General features: G+C 44.3%; 1 protein-coding gene across 1 annotated transcript in view; it reads left to right on the top strand.

The window, feature by feature from the left end:
• The first annotated feature begins 9871 nt into the window (after nucleotides 1-9871).
• The window catches only part of kcnc1b (potassium voltage-gated channel, Shaw-related subfamily, member 1b), a 54955-nt gene continuing 52477 nt past the window's right edge, over nucleotides 9872-12349 (top strand). Inside the window, exon 1 of the mRNA XM_029652303.2 lies at nucleotides 9872-10521. Coding sequence (XP_029508163.1) covers nucleotides 9940-10521 — 582 coding nt within the window. The 5' untranslated portion in view covers nucleotides 9872-9939. The remainder of the gene's footprint in view (nucleotides 10522-12349) is intronic.

The following is a 12349-nucleotide window of genomic DNA, read 5'->3' as shown; positions in this document are numbered from 1 at the left end:
GGCATCAAACATAAAGATATAAAAATGTATTTTTTTGTGAAGAATCAAAAACAAGTGGGACACAATCATGAAATGGAACGACATTTATTGGATATTTCAAACTTTTTTAACAAATCAAAAACTGAAAAATTGGGCGTGCAAAATTATTCAGCCCCCTTAAGTTAATACTATGTAGCGCCACCTTTTGCTGCGATTACAGCTATAAGTCACTTGGGGTATGTCTCTATCAGTTTTGCACATCGAGAGACTGAATTTTTTTCCCATTCCTCCTTGCAAAACAGCTCGAGCTCAGTGAGGTTGGATGGAGAGCATTTGTGAACAGCAGTTTTCAGTTCTTTCCACAGATTCTCGATTGGATTCAGGTCTGGACTTTGACTTGGCCATTCTAACACCTGGATATGTTTATTTTTGAACCATTCCATTGTAGATTTTGCTTTATGTTTTGGATCATTGTCTTGTTGGAAGACAAATCTCCGTCCCCAGTCTCAGGTCTTTTGCAGACTCCATCAGGTTTTCTTCCAGAATGGTCCTGTATTTGGCTCCATCCATCTTCCCATCAATTTGAACCATCTTCCCTGTCCCTGCTGAAGAAAAGCAGGCCCAAACCATGATGCTGCCACCACCTTGTTTGACAGTGGGGATGGTGTGTTCAGGGTGATGGGCTGTGTTGCTTTTACGCCAAACATAACGTTTTGCATTGTTGCCAAAAAGTTCAATTTTGGTTTCATCTGACCAGAGCACCTTCTTCCACATGTTTGGTGTGTCTCCCAGGTGGCTTATGGCAAACTTTAAACAACACTTTTTATGGATATCTTCAAGAAATGGCTTTCTTCTTGCCACTCTTCCATAAAGGCCAGATTTGTGCAATATACGACTGATTGTTGTCCTATGGACAGAGTCTCCCACCTCAGCTGTAGATCTCTGCAGTTCATCCAGAGTGATCATGGGCCTCTTGGCTGCATCTCTGATCAGTCTTCTCATTGTATGAGCTGAAAGTTTAGAGGGACGGCCAGGTCTTGGTAGATTTGCAGTGGTCTGATACTCCTCCATTTCAATATTATCGCTTGCACAGTGCTCCTTGGGATGTTTAAAGCTTGGGAAATCTTTTTGTATCCAAATCCGGCTTTAAACTTCTTCACAACAGTATCTCGGACTTGCCTGGTGTGTTCCTTGTTCTTCATGATGCTCTCTGCGCTTTTAACGGACCTCTGAGACTATCACAGTGCAGGTGCATTTATACGGAGACTTGATTACACACAGGTGGATTGTATTTATCATCATTCGTCATTTAGGTCAACATTGGATCATTCAGAGATCCTCACTGAACTTCTTGAGAGAGTTTGCTGCACTGAAAGTAAAGGGGCTGAATAATTTTGCACGCCCAATCTTTCAGTATTTGATTTGTTAAAAAAGTTTGAAATATCCAATAAATGTCGTTCTACTTCATGATTGTGTCCCACTTGTTGTTGATTCTTCACAAAAAAATACAGTTTTATATCTTTATGTTTGAAGCCTGAAATGTGGCAAAAGGTCGCAAAGTTCAAGGGGGCCGAATACTTTCGCAAGGCACTGTAAGCCTCAGTCTAACAGGCAGGTGGAGAGGATGAACCAGGAGCTAGGAAGGTTCCTGAGTAGTCCATCATCAGAAGGAGCAGGCGGATCGCAGCCGCAGGGAGGAACCCGTGTTCCATCCTGGTGATCGCATCTGCAAGAAGCTGAGCCCCCGGTTTGTGGGGCCGTTCAAGGTTCTCCGGATGGTCAACAAGGTGACATAGATTACAGCTTCCAAGTGACTACCGTATCTCACCTTCCTTTCATGTCTCCCTTCTCAGGCTGGTGGTTCCAGGTCCCTTAGCTGAGGCTGTTCCCCACAACACCCCTCTCTGCCTCCCCTGGAAGTCGAAGGAAGTCCCGCCTATGCCGTCAGATCCCTACTGGACTCCCAACGTCGTGGGTATTGGCTCCAGTACCTGGTGGACTGGCAGGGGTACGGTCCAGAGGAGTGCTGTTGTGTTCCGGTGGAGGACATTCTGGATCTCAACATCATTCAAGATTTCCACCTTCGCTGACTGGCCCGTTCCTCAAACTCGAGGAGCCCCCCACTTCCTGTGGGTATGGTAAACGGGGTGTCCGGGAGGTCCTTCACCCAGATTTTTTGTTGTTGATATTTTAAAATAGATTTCCGCCAATTCTGCACAGTTTGACATTACTTTTTATGCCTCTTTTGAGGGGTGTATTGAGGGGTATTTTTAAAACACAGTATAATTGGAAGGATGTGGATTTTTGCACCTTTAAAGATTTTGGCATGGGGCTTAGAAAAATGTGCTGTTTTATAGCTCGTCTCATGCTATTCTTCAAATTTTGCTATGAGGATGAGACAATCTTTTGCAGTTTTAAAATACATTTCCTGCTACTCTACACATTTTGTCATGAGGCTGAGAGGAAAATGTTGCCGTTTTAAACTGTTCAGGGAAAAATCTCACTTTTAAAAGTTCATATTCTGTTAACTCATACCCAAATAATGTTGACTTATCCTATACTCGTATTTGTGGCCAAAGCTAACTTGATGAGGAAAAAAACACTTCAAAAACCCCACCTCAAACTTGTATCTCAAACAGACCATTTCAAAAATGCTTGCTACTTCCTCACAATAAAATAGCCAGGCTACATACAAGGAGTACCAGTACTGAGTCAATGTGCAGGCGGTACGGGGTAATTGAGGTAATACATCATGTACATGTCGGTAGGGGTAAAAGTGACGAGGTAATCAGGAGACATAATAAACAGAGTCGCAGCAGAGTGTGTGAGTGTTCATAGAGCCAGTGCAAGAGTCAAACAAATATTATAATAGTGGGTGTCAATGTAAATAGTCCAGTGACCATTTGATTAACTGTTCAGCAGTCTTATGGCTTGTGGGTAGAAGCTGTTGAGGAGTATGGAGCGATGCCCACGTGAGACTCCAGCGCGCCGTCCATCGTTTCCAGACTTGGTGCATCGGTACCAATTTATTTTATTTGACCTTTATTTAACTTGGCAAGTCAGTTAAGAACAAATTCTTATTTTCAATGACGGCCTAGGAACAGTGGGTTAACTGCCTGTTCAGGGGCAGAATGACAGATTTGTACCTTGTCAGCTCAGGGATTTGAACTTGCAGGTTACTAGTCCAACGCTCTAGCCACTAGGCTACCCTGCCGCCCCACTAGGCTACCCTGCCGCCCCACTAGGCTACACTGCCGCCCCACTAGGCTACCCTGCCGCCCCACTAGGCTACCCTGCACTTGCTGTGCAGTAGCAGAGAACCGTCTATGACAGGGGTGGGCAACTCCAAGGGTGTCACTTGGGTTCACTTTTTCTACATCCCCAGCAAAACACAGATGATTAATCAAATGCCATTCTAAACTGAAGATCATGATTAGGTGATTATTGGAGTCAGGTGTGTTAGCTGGGGCTGGGACAAAACTGTGACACCAATCAGGTGGCCCTTGAGGACTGTAAATGCCCACCCCTGGTCTATGACATGGATGGCTGGAGTCTTTGACAATTTCTTAAGAACTTCCTCTGACACCGCCTGGTATAGAGGTCCTGGATGGCAGGGAGCTCTGCCCCAGTGATGTACTGGGCCGTATGCACTACCCTCTGTAGTGCCTTTAGGTCGGATGCCAAGCAGTTTCCATACCAGGCAGCAGAGTTACTAGTCCAACGCTCTAACCACTAGGCTACCCTGCCGCCTCTCCACTCTAACCACTAGGCTACCCTGCCGCCTCTACACTCTAACCACTAGGCTACCCTGCCGCCTCTCCACTCTAACCACTAGGCTACCCTGCCGCCTCTCCACTCTAACCACTAGGCTACCCTGCTCGGCTCTCCATTCCCTATAGTCCACAATCATCTCCTTTGTCTTGATGTCATGTTGAGGGAGACGTTGTTGTCCTGGCACCACAACGGGGCTGAAGTGGAGCGGGTCGAGAGCTTCAAATTCCTTGGTGTCCACATCACTAAGGATCAATTGTGGACCAAAACACACCAACACAGTCATAAAGAAGGCACAACAATGCCTCTTCCCCCTTGACCAGGGCTGGCACCCTATTTCCTATATAGTGCACTACTCTTGACTAGGGCTCTGTTGGTGGTGGACTATATATGGAATAGAGTGCCATTTGGAATACAGACATCATTCCCAGTGACGTCCTCCTGCCTCCCTGCCACAGCTACAGAGGCTCAACTCTGACCCTTTTGATATACAGTTTAGTTTATCAGCTAGTAGGCGTGGAGGCTCCGCAGGAGGAGGAAGGGGAGGACCATCCTCCTCAGAGAATTTCATATACAGTGGGGCAAAAAAGTATTTAGTCAGCCACCAATTGTGCAAGTTCTCCCACTTAAAAAGATGAGAGAGGCCTGTAATTTTCATCATAGGTACACTTCAACTATGACAGACAAAATGAGAAAAAAATCCAGAAAATCACATTGTAGGATTTTTAATTAATGTATTTGCAAATTATGGTGGAAAATAAGTATGGTGCTATGCTTGAAACATGCAGTTATTACAGACTGGGTCAGGGAGAGGTTGAAAATGTCAGTGAAGTCACTTGCCAGCTGGTCAGCTCATGCTCTGAGTATGTGTCCTGGTAATCCGTCTGGCCCTGCAGCCTTGTGAATAATGACTTGTTTAAATGTCTTATTCACATTGGCTATGGAGAGCGTGATCACACAGTTGTCCAGAACAGCTGGTGCTCTCACGCATGGTTCAGTGTTGCTTGCCTCAAAGCGAGTATAAAAGGCACTTAGTATGCCTGGAAGGCTTGCATCACTGAGCAGCTCTTGGCTGGTTTCCCTTTGTAATCCGTGATAGTTTGCAAGCCCTGTCACCTGACGAGCGTCAGAGCTGGTGTAGTAGGAATCGATCTTAGTCCTGTATGGACACTTTTCCTGTTTAATGGTTTGTCAGAGGCATAGCAGGATTTCTTCTAAGTGTTCAGTTTAGTGTCCCACTCCTTGAAAGCAGCAGCTCTAGCCTTTAGCTCAGTGCGGATGTTGCCTGTAATCCATGGCTTCTGGTTGAGATATTTAAGTATCGTCACTTTAGGGACAACATCGTTGATGCACTTTATTAATGAACCGGTGACTGATGTGGTAAACTCCTCAATGCCATTGGATGAGTCCTGGAACATATTCCAGTATGTGCTAAAGGAAAAAGTCTTGTAGTTTAGGATTGGCTTCATCTGACCACTTCTGTATTGAGCGTGTCACTGGTACTTCCTGTTTGAGTTTTTACTTTTAAGCCGGAATCAGGAGGATAAAGTTATGGTCAGATTTGCCAAAGTGAGGGTGAGCTTTGTATGCGTCTTTGTGTGTGGAGTTAAGATGATCTTTCGCCTCTGGTTGCACAGTTGACATGCTGGTAGAAATGAGGTCAAACGGATTTCAGTTTTCCTGTATAAAATCATCGGCCACTAGGAGCTCTACCTCTGCATGAGCATGTTCTTGTTTGGTTATCGCCCTATACAGCTCGTTGAGTGTGGTCTTAGTGTCAGCATCGGTTTGTGGTGTTAAATAGACAGCTACAAAAAATATAGATTAAACTCTCTTGGTAAACAGTGTGGTCTACAGCTTATCATGAGATACTCTACCTTAGGCGAGCAGAACCTCAAGACTTCCTTAATATTAGAGATCAGCAAGCACACACCAGCTGTTGTTAACAAAGAGACACACCATCCCCCTTGAGCTTACCTGATGCTACCGTTCTGTTCTGCCACTGCACAGAAAAACCAGCTAGAATATTACCTATGACCTTCTTCAGCCAAGTTTCCAAGAAACATAGGACGTTACAGTTCTTCAGGTCCCGTTGATAGGATAGTCACAAACGGAGCTCGTCCAATGTTTCATACATTCATTGTAGAGAGGGTAGAGGCAGTTCATTTACTGGCCGTCATAGTTTCATCATGGTGCCCGCACTTTGACCTCTATATCGCCGTCTTTCTCTCTTCCGAGTGTCTGGGATTAGGCCCTGCCCCGGGGGTGAGCAGTATGATTGAAGTAAAAATCTTCATCCAAATCAAGGATGCTAGCCTTCTGGGCAGAGTTGCAAAGAAAAAGCCATCTCTCTGTCCAGTGTCTGTGTTCTTTTGCCCATCTTAATCTTTTATTTTTATTTGCCAGTCTGAGATATTGATTTTTCTTTGCAACTATGCCTAGAAGGCCAGCATCCCGGAGGACGCCTCTTCACTGTTGAGACTTGTGTTTTGCGGGTACTATTTAATGAAGCTGCCAGTTGAGAACTTGTGAGGCGTCTCTAGACACTCTACTGGTCCTTTTGCTCAGTTGTGCACCGGGTCCTCCCACTCCTCTTTCTATTCTGGTTAGAGACAGTTTGCGCTGTTCTCTGAAGGGAGTAGCACACAGCGTTGTACAAGTTCTTCAGTTTCTTGGCAATTTATCGCATTGAAATAGCCTTCATTTCTCAGAACAAGAATAGACTGATGAGTGTCAGAAGAAAGTTATTTGTTTCTGGCCATTTTGAGCCTGTAATTGAACCCACAAATGCTGATTCTCCAGATACTCAACTAGTCTAAAGAAGGCCAGTTTTATTGCTTCTTTAATCAGGACAACAGTTTTCAGCTGTGCTAACATAATCGCAAAAGGGTTTTCTAATGATCAATTAGCCTTTTAAAACAATAAACTTGGATTAGCTAACATAATGTGCCATTGGAACACAGGAGTGATGGTTGCTGATAATGGGACTCTGTACGCCTATGTAGATATTCCATTAAAAAAATCTGTCGTTTCCAGCTACAATAGTAATTTACAACATTAACAATGTCTACACTGTATTTCTGATCTATTTGATGTTATTTCAATGTACAAAAAAATTGATTTTCTTTCAAAAACAAGGACATTTCTAAGTGACCCCAAACTTTTGAATGGTAGTGTATATGTTACAAATTCCAATTAGTTGTGGCTAATGTTAGCTAGGCTTAGGGGTTACGGTTAGGGTTAGGTTAGGGGAAGGGTTAGCTAGCATGCTAAGTAGTTGCAAAGTATATGAAAAGTAGTAAGTAGTTGCTAAGTAGCTAATATTGTCCATGATGAGATACAAACATGCAACTTTTGGTTTGCTAAACACTCAAGTTCGCACACCTAGTGCAATGTCATAGTAATATTGAGGAGGCACTAAGATGACTGAGGTAGCCTACAGGAAACTAAATGTTGGTCCCATGTTTCATGAGCTTAAATAAAATCGACTTCACTGGGCAATGCATTTTGCTTATGTCAATGTTGTGAACAGAGTGCCCCATTGTGGCAGCGGGATTATGGTATGGGCAGGCATAAACTACAGACAATGAACACAATTGCATTTTATCAATGGCAATTGATTTGAACCCACAAAGATACCGTGACGAGATCCTGAGGCCCGTTGTCGTGCCATTCATCCCCCGCCATCATCTCATGTTTCAGCATGATAATGCACAGCCCCATGTCACAAGGATCTGTACACAATTCCTGGAAGCTGAAAATGTCTCAGTTCTTCCATGGCCTGCATACTCACCAGACATGTCACCCATTGAGCATGTTTGGGATGCTCTGGATCGACGCATACGACAGAGTGTCCCAGTTCCAGCCAATATCCAGCAACTCCGCACAGCCATTGAAGAGGAGTGGGACAACATTCCACAGGTCGCAATCAACAACCTGATTAACTCTATGCGAAGGAGATGTGTCACGCTGCATGAGGCAAATGGTGGTCACACCAGATACAGACTGGTTTTCTGATCCAACGCCCATACTTTTTTTTTTTAAATTACGTTATCTGTGACCAACAAATGCGTATATCTGTATTCCCAGTCATGTGAAATCCATAGATTAGGGCCTAATGAATGTATTCCCAGTCATGTGAAATCCATAGATTAGGGCCTAATGAATGTATTCCCAGTCATGTGAAATCCATAGATTAGGGCCTAATGAATGTATTCCCAGTCATGTGAAATCTATAGATTAGGGCCTAATGAATGTATTCCCAGTCATGTGAAATCTATAGATTAGGGCCTAATGAATGTATTCCCAGTCATGTGAAATCCATAGATTAGGGCCTAATGAATGTATATTGACTGATTTTCTTCTATGAACTGTAACTCAGTAAAAATATTTGAAATGGTTGCATATTGCGTTTATATTGTTGTTCAGTGTTCATGGGCAATATCACTCTCTCTGTTGGCAATGGGCATAATGACATCATAACGACTTTATTATAGCCTCCTACCATACGGTGGAGAGAGGGAATTGAAATCAGAGGCCGTTGTGGCACCATTGGTTGTCTGTCTCTGTTCATACAAAATCACGTTGTATAAAAAGGGAACACATTTGCATAAACTCTTTGTTTTTTTGTTTATATTCATTTACATTCAAAAAAAATGTTGAGCGTAATATTTCGTTAAACACTATGAAATGCATCCCCTGTACGAAATTGGCTCTATAAATAGAGTTTGATTTGATTAATTTACATACATTTATTTCCTTGTTTGTTGTAGGATGGGATTAGGCGTTTAGCCTAATGGTGTAAGGGTCATATCCAGCATGCCCTCAAAATAAAAACCTATTGACTCCGTCAGACTGTCGGTTTGGACAACTGTCCAAAATACTTAAGTCTACTGTAACAAATAAAGAACTTAAGGATGGAAAATGGGTGGGGCTGCCTCGCTGGCAAATAACGCAAACAAATCAGTGAACGCATGAACTCCATGACTGACAATTAAAACAGAACAATGGTGATGACCTGGCATGCTCCATGTCATTTGAGACGAGGTGAAACTAGGAAGAGAGGGAACCAGCTGTCAACAATGATTTATTGTTAGCTTATATTTTCGTTGTTTGTTTTTTTAAAACATATTGTGAGTCTCTAGACTGACAGTCCTACTCCCTCGTCTTCTTCCTCTACGGTGTTTCCAGAACCAATGTTGTTCCGAGTTCGTGACAATTCTAAAGAGAATCCTTACCCACCGCGAGCACACAAATACAGAGAACATAGGACGTGCGCGTGCCTTCTTGCCTTCCGTCGTTTATCTTCTTGAGACTTCACACCCGTGAACACGGTTGACTGCTCGCCCTCCTGCAGGCTCTAAGCACGAGGGAATCACTCGCATCGGTCGGTCAAAATGCATACACGAAAACAACAATTACCGGCTGAAGATTAACATACAGACACCTGCGTGAGAATAAAAGGCGCGGCGCCTGATCTTTACAGTTATCGGTTTCGTTCAACGGAAAACAGGATTTTTCTGTGTTCTTTTGGGGAGGGGGTAAGCGACAGTAGATACATGAGAGGAATGGTAGCAGTCTGAATAGCAAGGAGGGTGTCTCGGAGAGGAGGGAGAGAGAGAGACTTGTGGTGTCCTTTCAGAACCACGGAAAGCAGTCACCCTTGGCACAGCAGTCACCCTTGGCACAGCAGTCACCTTACTGCCCGTGGATGTCATAAACAGGTTATACCAAAACCACCACAACAGGAGGAGAGTCATTGTGTTGGATTTGGATAAAAAGAAAAACAAAACAATTATATCATCATCTTTATCTCTCGGATGTATACCACTACGATGTGACGTCCATTGTTTATGGGAAGCCATTGACTACAATCATTTGTGCAATTATATGTTCTCCCTCCAGTAGGTCTGGCTGGTGATTGATTTCCGTGACAGGTTGGAGAACCGTTGGAGCATCTGGCATTATCAGTGGGAATATGTGCTAAATTAGGTCTATACGTGTATTGTTTGAGGGTCTGTAGTCTGTAATAGCAGCAGCAGATTTATTTTGTGCATTGTTCAATCCCCCCCGGTGCATGTGTTGCACTTGCGAGAGTTCTCCCTCCCTCCCTCCCGTTGAGGCGTGCGGTGCTCCTAGAGTTGCCGTTGTGATGCCGGGAACTTACTGGAGACATGCCTAAGGGACGCAATGGGCTTGAGCGACGAGAAGGATCGCATTGTGATAAACGTGGGAGGTATCAAACATCAGACATATCGCGGTACCCTGCGTACCCTGCCCGGCACCCGCTTATCCTGGCTCGCCGAACCCGACGCGCCTAGCCACTTCGACTGGGATGACAAACATGAGGAATTCTTCTTCGACCGCCACCCGGGTGTTTTCGCCCATATCCTTAATTATTACCGGACAGGTAAACTTCACTGCCCTGCCGATGTCTGCGGACCACTGTATGAGGAGGAACTGGCCTTCTGGGGCATCGACGAGACGGACGTGGAGCCGTGCTGTTGGATGACCTATAGCCAGCATCGGGAGGCGGAAGAGGCACTTGATAGTTTTGGCGGGGGGGCCCTGCTCGACCTGACTGGTAACGATGATCCAGACCCGGAGATTGCAGCCGACCAGGGGGACGGGGTTGGTGATGAGGCTGATGAGATGACAAGGAGGCTGGCACAGGGGGATTCTCCAGATGCCAAGGCAGGGGGGGTTTGGGGCCGCTGGCAGAAACGCATGTGGGCTCTGTTTGAAGACCCCTACTCCTCTAAATATGCACGGGTAAGTAGGAAAGAGATTTCTCCTCTGTCCTCACCATGTGTATACACGTACATGTTCCTTCTCCAGTTGATGTTAAGCACAATGATGGATATGTTTTGAATTATAAATGAATGAGAGATTGAGATGGAGATTGATAGTGTCTCTAGCCATGTGATGTGGAGAGGGTCTGTGTGAGAGTGACCTTGAGACGGTAGACTAGTCTACTCCCCAGGGACTCCTCAGGGAGCTCCACAGCAGGAGTCTGTTTTAACAGTGAGGTAGGCAGGAGGAAATATTGACCAATGAATCCTCTGATTTGACAGATGGCATTTAGAACCAGGCCAATAACCACTAGCCTACATTTAACTTCCTAGATGTCAGCAAACAAAGGAAGCTGTCTGCATCCTATCATGACTCCCATATCCCTTTCACCTTACTGAGCTGAGCCGAGCCAAGCTGAGCTGTACTGCATTGGCCTAGTTAAGCATCCACAATGGTTCCTGGAACAGTGCCGTAAAGGACAATGGGAAAAATAAAAGATCAAAGACAGCACAGTTGGCCTATGGTTCAGATTGGAACAGTAGTGTGAAAAAGTACTACAGGTCTTTGTACCCAGAACCTCTTGGACATGAGACCCCCACGGTGTGTTGATTTAAACGATGCCCGTAAGCAAACAGAGAAAATGTGTCTGATTTTAAATAGCATTATGAGTCCAGCGGGTCTTTGGGCTGAGACCTCCTGGACTATTCTGGTGCCAGATCTGTATTCTGGTGCCAGATCTGTATTCTGGTGCCAGATCTGTATTCTGGTGCCAGATCTGTCTGTGTTGTCTTGCTAAGAGTGACAATGGCCACAGAAGTATGCAAGACAGCGCCAACCAGCAGGCTACTCCTGGACATGAGAATAGAATCCCCGAGTGGAATGTTGGGTTGTGAATTGAGTTGTGAATTGTTCTTTAATTCCATTTAAATTATAGAATTGTAACACCCCACAGGAATCAGAATTTTGAATAGAATTTGAATTAAAAGGAAGTATAATTTGATTCAATGAAATTCAAATAACTTATTTATTCAACACATCACCATAGTAATGTTTATTTTGATAACATGTATGGGGTTACCAATACCATGTACCATAAGGTTAAAACGTTTCATTTTTAAAACTTATTCTCTTAAAACAATTTTAAATAATTAAAGTGGTCTGGAAATATTCCAAGATCATGTTGTGTGTTGTCTACAATAATTAATAATTCCCTTAATGTTTTTAAATATCGGAATACATTTCCCAGAATGCACTAGATCAAATACTGCATTATGGAAGGGAATCTAACATCTCATGACAAATAAAAAATAGTGTGTGACATCTTTGAGTTATTATCAAACTAATATTTGAAATGGTATGTGTATTTGATGCTTAATAAATAAGTGGCATATCTTTTTGGTAAAATATTTGTTAAATTAGGTGTCTTGGAGGGCAGGCAGTGTGCCCCTGGCGGTGGTGGATTTAGGTATAGGTGACATGGGCAGTCGCCCAGGGTGGCATCTTGCCAGGGGCGGCACAGGACGCCCGCACAAAAAAAAATCAGCATGGTGACATTTCCGTGATTGGTTTTCTATCGCTCATTTGCACGTCACGTCAATGATATCATGTCACCGTGTGGGACTGTGGCTCAATTAACCTTGTCGGAGTGGGAGCCCTGATTCTAGTTTGTGATCTAGACAGGCTACTGCCTGGGAAGGTCTCCCACTCAGAAGTACGAGATGGGGAGGGGAGCGGGGGTAGGTTGACCTCAGGTCTCCCCACTGGAAGCCCGAGGTAGGGGGCGGGGCTAGGTTGACCTCAGGTCTCC

The sequence above is a fragment of the Oncorhynchus nerka genome, linkage group LG17 (genome assembly GCF_034236695.1).
Source record: "Oncorhynchus nerka isolate Pitt River linkage group LG17, Oner_Uvic_2.0, whole genome shotgun sequence".
Taxonomy (NCBI): Eukaryota; Metazoa; Chordata; class Actinopteri; order Salmoniformes; family Salmonidae; genus Oncorhynchus; species Oncorhynchus nerka.
This window is presented reverse-complemented; position numbering and strand designations above follow the sequence as displayed.